Here is an 11,029-nt window from a genome sequence, read left to right as displayed (position 1 = left end):
CGTCTAATAGGACCGTGAGTTACTGCATGCTTCAAATTTATAAAACACATGGAAACGTCTTGGAAACGGATTTGTAACGTTTAAAGTCAACTTAAAGTTGAGCGAAATAGGTCTTTGTCGGTGTTTTGGAAGGGAAAACGACGATACCATGTCCAAATTACCACACTGCCATTGTTTCCTTGATACATTAGGCCATTTTGAAGGCCCAAGGAAAAGCCATTGTGAGATTGTGCACTAATTGTTTAGTCCCCGTGCTGGTAAATGGGAGGAGGAGCACTGAAGATCAAAAAACCTGAAGAGGACACAAACAACTATTTGCACATGGGCAACGAAAGACAGAGGCGTACGTGGGAGAACGTGGACTGGGAAAAAGCGCAGCTCTGAGGGCGAACACAAAGGGCGAGTGACAGTAATTGAACAAATCTTTCTTACGTGGCCCCCTCTTGGTCCCCCTTCTGGCTTGCTGTCCTTCACCCGGTTTCCCCTCCCCCTCCCCTCGCCGTGTGAATCCGGGCTCCACAGGGGCTCTTTTGTGAGGCCCAGCGCACGGACAGGACCCTCGGAGGGTCTCGAAAAGGCTGCTGCTCTGCTCGAATGAAAAGACACGGGCAGACAAGGCCTTTCGGTTCACGGCTAATTAGCCAGGCAAGCCTGGGACAATTCGGGCCATGGGGGAGCCATGGAGACGAGCCTAGACGGTAGGTCACAGGGTGAAGGTCAGGGGTGATTTCACACCAGTCACGAGGCATCATGGGTGCCTTTTGGAATAATTTCAAAATGTCGCTTGTTCACTGGATTTAACCCAGTACCTGCCACCAATTCTATTGTGAAAAAGGGCAAAAATGTGTGTGACATACACAGTTGACTTTCCACTCGAAATCAAAAACTTAACCGATGGGAGGGCAGCCTCAATGTACCTAAATTCCTCCAGGAATGCACAAATATCTCAACTTAACGATATTAAGTTTTAAGTTAACTTCGTGAATGGAAAACCATGATAAAACTAAATTCCATCAATAAAGCCCATAATTTGGGGTCAGGTCTTTGTTTGCCATGGGGTTTTTTTTTTTTGGCAAGAGCCATGACTTGCAAGAAAAAGACAATTGCAAGCAAATCGCGGTTTTCGCAATGAGATTAACTTTTACGAATAACAATTTCGAAAAATCAAAAAACGACTTTGCAATTTTTTTGTTCCAAACAAGTCTGAACAATGTCATGAAGAGAACAGCGAATGAAAAGAAGAATGAACAGCAAGTCAAATAAACGTTTTAAGTACAGCCGACCACTTCATGCTCTGCACAAGTGACTTAAACAAGGCCAGGTGAAGGCTCTGTCGTGAAAAATGCAAATCAATAAATAAACAAAAATGTGCAACAACAAAAAAAATGCATCTGTGTCACAGTCTCATCACTAAAAGGATGACATTTACTTCATTCACTTCCGTTTGGAAGTGTCATATGCACGGACCACATCTGACTGTGATACAAAGCCATCTTCCTCCTGTGAGAAGGCGAATCCACCTAGAAGAGAGAGAATGAATGTCGAGTTAAACCGACCAACATAAAAGGCAAGTGCCAAATACTGCATTACCAGATCCGATTTTGTACGGTTATTCCCATTTCCACTTCTCCAGGAAATCAAAACATGAAAAGCATATATGACAATGTTTCTGTAGTCTGTATATGGCAGAAAAATATCGGCTTTGAATCTGACATCACATCAAACGCCACGCCCACCCACCCCCAACTGATCATGGTCACAGGATTTGAGAATATAATCTCACAAAACTTACGCAAGAGGGACTGGTTTATGGAATCGGAGCGGCGCAGTCCACTCCCCTGTGACCTGCGGAACTTGCTCTTTAGAAGTCTGGCTTTTTCTGAAAGGCTGTGGGAACATGCAAGATAAGAAGGCCTTGCGGTTTATATCCAGTTTAAGTCGAGGCGCATCATGAAAACGAATTGCAGTCTGGTGCATTTATAATATCAATCTTGAGAGATGATAAACACATGTGGATTAAGAAAAAAAATTCAAATCATTCACTCTACGTCTTAATAGCTTTCAGTGATTCTGTTCTTTGCATAAAAGGCTTTTCCATAGAGAAAGGAGGTTCCACAAGTGGGTGAATGGGAACAAAGGAGTGGAAGGGAGCAGTAAGCCTGGATTTTGTGAGTTTCACAACATTTGGGAAATAAAGGGGGGCGAGGGTGATCATGATCTAGTTATCAGGATTAAAGCCCATGGTCATGATATCATTAGAGCTTGGTGCATCAATACTTAAGAGTATAGCTTCCAAAAAGAGGAAGATATAAATTACACTTCATAAAAGCCTATTCCCCTCCATCCAAAGTCCATGAAATCATTTACATTCAAAGATTAACTTAAACTTTTCCTGTCACTGGGGATGGACACTTTTGCTAGTGTGTATATATAATAAATAAATAAATTAATATATAATAAATAAATAAATATATATATATATATATATAATTAATAAATAAATAAATAAATATATATATATATATATATATATATATATATATATATATATATATATATATATATATATATATATATATATATATACACACACACACATTTATTTATTGGTTACACAGTCGCGGCCAAAAATATTGGCATTTCTGTAAATGCAAACTCCTCCAGTTCTCCCATATTCGAAGGGTGCCTTCTCCCAACTGCTGTTTTCAGATCTCAGATGTTTCAATTATTTTGTTTTGCACCAAAGAACAATAATGAACTTAGTTGTTTGTTGCAGGTATCGTTCTTCAAAATGTGCCCAGGGTTTCTGGACCACACTTGTATATACACTACTAGCCGAAAGCACCCGGCATTGCCCGGGTTCTTTTTGAATGAATTTACTACTATAATTCAGCTTTTACTCGTGGCCGAAGAAGATTGACTACTATAATTCAGCTCAGCTTTTAATTGCGAAATGAGCCCGGCCGAAGCGGCCTCGACCGGCCTCGCCACCTAGCATATAACCTTCCTGGGGCCCGTCCCGACATTTTTAGTTCTTTTTGAATGAATTTGCTACTATAATTCAGCTTTTACTCGCGGCCGTAGAAGATTGACTACTATAATTCAGCTCAGCTTTTAATTGTGAAATGGGCCCAGCCCGGCCGAGGTGGGCCTCGACCGGCCTCGCCACCTAGCCTATAACTTTCCGGGGGCCCGTCCCGACATTTTTGGTTATTTTTGAATGCATTTACTACTATAATTCAGCTTTTACTCGCGGCCGTAGAAGATTGACGACTATAATTCAGCTCACCTTTTAATTGCGAAATGGACCCAGCCCGGCCGAGGTGGGTGGGCCTCGACCGGCCTCGCCACCGAGCCTAAAACCTTCCCGGGGCCCGTCCCAACATTTTTTGTATTGGAGGTTTCTTCCTATCTTTCACCGTTCAAGAGATTAGCTTGCACAGACAAACAAACAAACAAAAACTTTCTTTTATATATATATACACTATATGCATGGCAGAAACTGATTAAGCAACATCTAGTTGAATGTCACCAATTAGAATAGACCCTCTTAAAGTTGAAGCTATCACTTCAAAAATATCAGTCTGTGAACACAATAAAATTTAAAATATTCGTGCATCAGCAAAAACTATGGAACTAGAGATCAAGCTTTCAAAATATAACGAAAGAAGGAAATGGAAAGACATCTCCACAAGTCATTTCCACACAACAATGGAGGCCTCCTTATCAATATTACTTGCTATCCATTGACCCAGATTTGCCTTGGAGCTTTCTGCACTTTTAACTCATCTTATAATTGCAAACTGTAGTCATATTAAATCCGCTCAAATAAATAAAGCAAAATAGGGGTCAACAGACAGGAAGTTTTGCACAGTTTCCACAAGACAAAATGCCTGCAATATTTTATTGCACGACCCGTGGTGTTATATTCAGGAAGTTGGTCACCTGTGACATCTCATACCTTCTTCATTTCCAACAGCAATTAAAACTTGAGTGCCAAACCTGGAGTGATCACGCCGGGTAGACTAAAATGGTGAAAGAGGATGTTGAACGTTTCTTTACCATTGAGCTCACTAGAAATGAATAGCGCTTCGGGCAAGTAGTACCTTAACCACCACACCAAAGTCATCCTCAATTCTATTTACCATATTTATGTGTGGACTTGAAATATCATATCAAGTTTCTGCTTGAAAAACTGTCGGCCTAAGGGGAAGGTACCATGGACTGATAATGAAAAATAGAGTGCTGCATGCAAAATCCTTCCAGGGAATTGCAAATTGGACTTCCTGTCTGAGAGGATGAGCAACAGCTTCTCCATATGGTTCCATGTAACAGGTCTGGGGAGAGGGCATGAAGCCTGGAGGTGGAAGGGAATAAATATATGTATTAAAGAAAGGAGGATGTGAAAGAAATTCCAAGCGTCATTTATGTATTGAGCAGTGGGGATGCGAGGCCTGTCAGAGCAAGATAGGGCAGAGTGCAACCCAAACCACTTGAACTGCCACAGTTGTTGGCATCTGGGATTGTCACAGAACACCCACAGGGATATGATGTACTTTAACAAATCTTCTTCCAGGTGCATATGAGAAGCAGAGGATAAAATAAGGAAATTTGCTCAGCACCAGGTCCAAGAAGTGAGCTCAAACAAATGAGCACAATTTGAATCAGAAAACTGCTGCCTCCCAGTTGGACTTTGTTGTGATGCCATCACTTGTGATAAAAGTAACAATTTGAAGTCAACCACAATATCAACAGTTGAAATTATTACAGAAAAGAAACAGGGACTTGGATATGTCGAAGGGATAGTCTACATTGGCAGAGTGACTCATAAATGACACTCGTCACTGGGCGCAATGCAGACGCAATAAGTTGCAGAGGAGGACATGGAGCCAAATGTATTCCATGTCGTGGGGGAGGAAGAATGAGAGCAGTGCAAAGGCTACGGGGGAGAAAGAGAGAGAGAGAGAGAGAGGAGCAAACAAAGAGCAATGTCCTCACCAGGACATTGATCCCATCAAGGCGATGCAAAATTCAAGCCAGGATGGGAGACAAAGGAGTCCAGAATATCCTGCAAAATAAAGCTTTCAATTATGTCCAGGATGTCTGGATATGCTGCAGCAACCTGTTAGGAAAGATCCATGAGGTTGGAGCACAGACTTCTGATGTATGTCCACATTATTCAGGTTGGATTGTGGGGTTTGCCACGGTGCTTTTTACTTGCAAAATCCAAGATTTTTCAAGTATATTGGTCAGTTGCGTTTGTTATTCTGTCTGTTTGTCACTTGCCGGAAAAGATTCAGGCAAGTATGTTGATCGGTTGGTTTGTCTGTCTGTCTGTGCGCAGCACTAAGTCTACACCGTTGCACATAGAATCGCCAAACATTACACACATATTTGTCTTGCCCTGGAATAGACTGTGCGCAATTTTTAACTCTCGGCCAAGGCCTCCATTATGACATCATAATTTGATAATTCGACAAGTACAAAACTTCATCCAATCAAGATGGAATTTCTTGAGCGACATAATGGCATTAAATGGTGGAGAAAAAAATAATAATGACGACGTCATCGGTCACGTGGTTCGGCCGCCATCTTGGAAAAACCGAAAAACTTTGCACCTCTATATCTCCGAAAGTGCTGAATAGAAAGAATTAAGACATGGATCATTGTAAAGAACTCTCCATGGGGAATAACATATGTTAATGATGATGTCATAGGTGGTGCCTCCATTATGATGTCATAATTCGACAAGTACAAAACTTCATCCGATCAAGATGAAATTTCTTGAGCATAATCAAGGAATAAATTAGTTTAGAAAACAAATAATGATGATGTCATCGGTCACGTGGTTCGGCCGCCATATTTGTCCAAAATGGCCGATAAAAAAAGTATATTCTGGCAAATCCTCGGTCTCTGACCGATTTTTCATTTGTCTGTCTCTGTCACCGGCCTACAGGTCACAATTCTAAACCGACCGTCATGAAACTTCACCAAGTTGTAGAGGTCGTCACAAATGAGAAGCCTATTGATTTTGAGGTCAAAGGTCATCTGGAGGTCAAATTTATAAAATCGCCATTTTTCATCTGATTGAATTGAAAATTGAACAGCATTTGTATATTGAGTCACTAAATAGGAAAACCAACTATTTTTGAGGTCAAAAGTCAACCCAAGTCAAACTTCCAAAATCATCAATTTTCATCTGAAAAATCACCAATTCTCACCTATTGGCCTGAGCTTTGATCAAGATCGTCAATTTTGATCTTGATGAAACGTACAATTTTCTGGATCAATTGCAACCTTTTTTTGAGGGGGGGGGGGGGGGGCGGTGAATTTTGCAAGTATCGTGCTGTGCATGACATCTTATTGTTTGGATGTTGGGATAGAGGGCAGTAACTGGTGGGGTATCACAGTGGTCAGTACCAGGTCCATGAATTTCTTCCGCTACCAAAGGTGGACTGAGGTTATGTTTTCACCCCTGTCTGTTTGTCTATGAGCAGGATATCTGAAAAGGTCATGGATGGATTCAGACGAAACTTGGTGGACAGGTTGGGAGTGTGACAATGATTAATTGATTGGATTTTGGTGAAGATTCAAATCCAGATTCAGATCCGAGAATTATTTATTTTTTAAGTGATTCTTCACCATTTGAGTGATAGGGCCAAGAGCGATATATAGCAGGATATCTCAAAAAGTTGTGGACGGATTATGACAAAACTTGGTGGATGAGTTGGTCGGTGAAACACACAAGCCGATTCGATTTTGGTTCAGGTCCGAATCCAGATCCGGCCTATCAGTGGGATACAAAAAGTAAATTGTTCAGCCGAAATTTGTGGATTACACCCAACCAATATGAAAGCTAAATGCCTCGAAAGAAAAGAACAGAGGCAAAATAGTTTGGATACCTTTGAGGAATGGCAGTCAAAAGTTCAGGTAGAAAAGCGCAAGGTCGTGGAAACTGGCACGTGAAACTGTGAGGGGTTGTTCTCTTCATGACGAGACTTTGTGTTCTCTTCTTCGTTTCACATGACAATGAGATTCAAGAGTAATTGTAGTACGAGACTGATTTTCAAGTCAGAGGAAACGATGTTGGCATGACATACATCGTCTGGTCAGGTCATATTGGGAACACTGCATACATTTCTGGTCACCTTATGTAGCACGGTAGTACTCCGGGTGGGTGCAGAACATTTATCCACCTGTTCAAAATAATGATGCGAAGACATCAGGAAATCGAGATGAATTATCTCCCATCAGTGAAGACGAAGCACAACCCAAAAGCACCAAAGAGTCTTTATCTACAATGGACATCTCACACCAGTAGCCCATTGCAGATAAAGCACCTTCCTCGATAACGCAGAAAGTCAATCCAACCGGAATGCCTCAATAAATTCAGGCAGATCATCCAAACGCCGTCATTATTCCGCAGGTACGAATAGGTCAGCGGTTTTGAACGTTGCCAAGCCGTCGCACCATTATTACGAACATCAAAGCGTAATTTGACACATCAAAGTGGACTATCGGGCTCAAATCTCACACACCCATGTTTACAGGATTAAGAGCAAATTGAAGTCTGCTCTGCTGATCAACTTGGGTTAGAACAAGACAAACAACTTGCCTTTCATCTTTGTGAACCAACAATATTTATGGCCGCTTGGGTCAAAGTATACAACCTTGTGGCATTCCAAGCGTTATTATGAACCCATCTATTGTCACGACGGTCAAAAACCCTGTGTCGGAGCACAATCAAATATCGACCTGGAAAAATCTAAAAAAAACATATTTCAGAAATAGAACAAACGGTTGTTGTCATTATACTGCCAGAAAAAAACAACAACTGCGTAATGATGAGTTCAAAGCAAAACAACCAAAACAACAACTCCGTGCTGACACACAAACACTTCTTTTTTGCTGCCAAATGGCCCGTGTCAACCAGTTGGAGGTATCTTGACATCAATGTTGTCTGGAAGTGATTCCGGAGCCGACAGACAAGAAGCCAATTTCAAATATTAGACTGCATTTGCTTTTCATGATGGGGGGGGGGGGGGGGGGGAGAGAGAGAGACAGGGAGAGAGCACAAAAGAACGTTTACGCCATTAATAACTCGGTCCGAGGTAAACGTCACTATTTCATGATCAGCTCAATCCTGCATCTGTTGCACACACCAAGCTGCCCACACAACCAAAAATAAATGATGGAGTCTGATTCTGATGTACCATACTCGTTACAGAGCGTCGGTGCTGCCGAAGCAGTTTCTGGCAATGGTTACATTGGGTGGTTTGCCATTGCCTTCCCAGCAGTAGTTGGGGCAGGAATTTGGAATTTGGCCACGATGCTGGCGATAGTTCGCCGACTCTTTGAAAAGGGCACAGTGGAATCTTTAAGGTCCACTAAAGGGTGGGAGCAGACTGGATGCACATTTTAATGACCACCCGAGGGATGACACACATTTATGAATCCATCCATCCGAGGGATGACACACACATTTATGAATCCATCTGAGGGTTGGCACACACATTTATGAATCCATCTGAGGGATGGCACACACATTTATGAATCCATTCGAGGGATGACACACACATTTATGAAACGATCCGAGGGATGACACATTTATGAATCCATCCGAGGGTTGGCACACACATTTATGAATCCATCTGAGGGATGGCACACACATTTATGAATCCATCCGAGGGATGGCACACACATTTACGAATCCACCCAGGGGACGGTACACACATTTACGAATCCATTTGAGGGGCGACACACACATTTATGAATCCATCCGAGGGACGGCAGACACATTTATGAATCCATCTGAGAGATGGCACATACATTTATGAATCCATCCGAGGGATGGCACACACATTTACGAATCCATCTGAGGGATGGCACATACATTTATGAATCCATCCGTGGGATGGCACACACATTTACGAATCCATCTGAGGGATGGTACACACATTTACGAATTCATCCGAGGGACAGTACACACATTTATGAATCCATCCGAGGGACGGCACACACATTTATGAATCCATCCGAGGGTTGGCACACACATTTATGAATCCATCCGAGGGACGGTACACACATTTACGAATCCATCCGAGGGACAGTACACACATTTACGAATCCAACCGAGGGACGGCAGACACATTTATGAATCCATCCGAGAGATGGCACACACATTTACGAATCCATCTGAGGGATGGCACACACATTCATGAATCCATCCGAGGGATGGCAGACACATTTATGAATCCATCCGAGAGATGGCACACACATTTACGAATCCATCTGAGGGATGGCACACACATTTATGAATCCAACCGAGGGACGGCAGACACATTTATGAATCCATCCAAGAGATGGCACACACATTTATGAATCCATCCGAAGGACAGTACACACATTTATGAATCCATCCGAGGGACGGGACACATTTATGAATCCATCCGAGGGACAGTACACACATTTATGAATCCATCCGAGGGACGGGACACATTTATGAATCCATCCGAGGGACAGTACACACATTTACGAATCCATCCGAGGGACCGTACACACATTTACGAATCCATCCGTGGGACGGCACACACATTTATGAATCCATCCGAGGGTTGGCACACACATTTATGAATCCATCCGAGGGATGGCACACACATTTACGAATCCATCTGAGGGATGGTACACACATTTACGAATCCATCCGAGGGACAGTACACACTTTTATGAATCCATGCGAGGGACGGTACACACATTTACGAATCCATCCGAGGGACCGTACACACATTTACGAATCCATCTGAGGGACGGTACACACATTTATGAATCAATCCGAGGGACAACACACACATTTATGCATCCATCTGAGGGACGGTACACATGTTACGGGGTCAACCTCGAGGGGAGCCCCGGCAGAAAGATGTATGGTCCTTGGGTGAAAATAAGTCAATCAATAACGAGTCCACACCAAGGGTCCACGAACCACGAAGTCCACGAACAAACCCCAATATCTATCTATAATTCCAGTAATCTCTGTCTGTCTGTCTGTACGTTTGTTTGTCTGTGACCGCTGTTTCTCGACAACCACGGGTCCGATATACTTTTAACTTGCCAGGTATATTGCTGGGGACCCGAGGATGTGCCTTTTCAAGGTTTCATATTAATCGGACAATTACTTACCGAGCTATGTCCAAAAAACGATTCAACCAATCAGAGAGCAGCGAACGATCGCGTGTGCCGAACGTGCCGGGCACACTCTGCCTCGGATGGCACATTTGAGAGCGTATTCATTTATTTCACGTTTGCAAACTATGTTGGCGTTAAACTATGTTTTACAACTAATAAAAACGAATTTGCGATTCATTCGCTTTCCTGCGCGTTTGTGCACGCGATGGCGATTTCTTTACCAAACTCCGGAAGCCGTTCGCTTTGGACCAAACCATTGCATGTAAATAGAGGGGGGGGATTGTCACCACTCGCAAGCCGTTCGCTTTGGACCAAACCATTTCATGTAAATAGAGGGGGGGGGATATAATTTTAGATATAGATATAGTACGGGCAATGCCCTAGTATTCCCAAATCCCGCACAGGAATCACAATGCGTTTATAGCACTTCCATACAATCCTTATCTATAATATAGGTGGCACCACCTTAACCCACAACAGTGTTGGCAACACTCACGGCCCTTGCCCCCAATGTCTCGGCCCTTGCCCCGACGTGACGTCGAGTCGATCCAGCGATCGGGGAATCTATGTCCGATTCCAATCCGGGGCTGGGAGTGAGGATACTCGACAACCTCAGCGAGGATACCCGACTTTGCAGGTTCCGCAGTAATCTGGCGCTCTCCTGACGCGCGGACTTCGGTTCACAGAGGCACGGTTCCCTTGTCCTTCACGTTCGGCGGCTCGGTCTCGAGCTGCAGTCTCAACTCTCAACCGTCTCCTTCCAATCTCTTTCGCGCGCCAGGCCCAAGGTGCGACCCGTACACGCCCTCGTAGGCGTCGAGGCGAACAGCGCCGGGCGCTTGGT

At 43.3% G+C, this 11,029-nt stretch overlaps 1 protein-coding gene across 1 annotated transcript in view; it reads right to left on the bottom strand.

Moving 5' to 3' along the window:
• Positions 1-1,169: 1,169 nt before the first annotated feature.
• Positions 1,170-11,029, bottom strand: part of ATP8A1 (ATPase phospholipid transporting 8A1) — a 541,081-nt gene continuing 531,221 nt past the window's right edge. The window contains exons 37-38 of the mRNA XM_078776729.1: positions 1,793-1,887; positions 1,170-1,520 (exon numbers count right to left, since the gene is read on the bottom strand). Of these exons, the coding sequence (XP_078632855.1) occupies positions 1,435-1,520; positions 1,793-1,887 (181 nt within the window). The 3' untranslated portion in view covers positions 1,170-1,434. The remainder of the gene's footprint in view (positions 1,521-1,792; positions 1,888-11,029) is intronic.

This window comes from Myxine glutinosa, chromosome 4, assembly GCF_964187855.1.
Source record: "Myxine glutinosa chromosome 4, kmMyxGlut1.1, whole genome shotgun sequence".
NCBI classification, from domain to species: domain Eukaryota; kingdom Metazoa; phylum Chordata; class Myxini; order Myxiniformes; family Myxinidae; genus Myxine; species Myxine glutinosa.
Note: the sequence above shows the minus strand (reverse complement) of the source record. Positions and strands in the feature narration are given on the sequence as shown.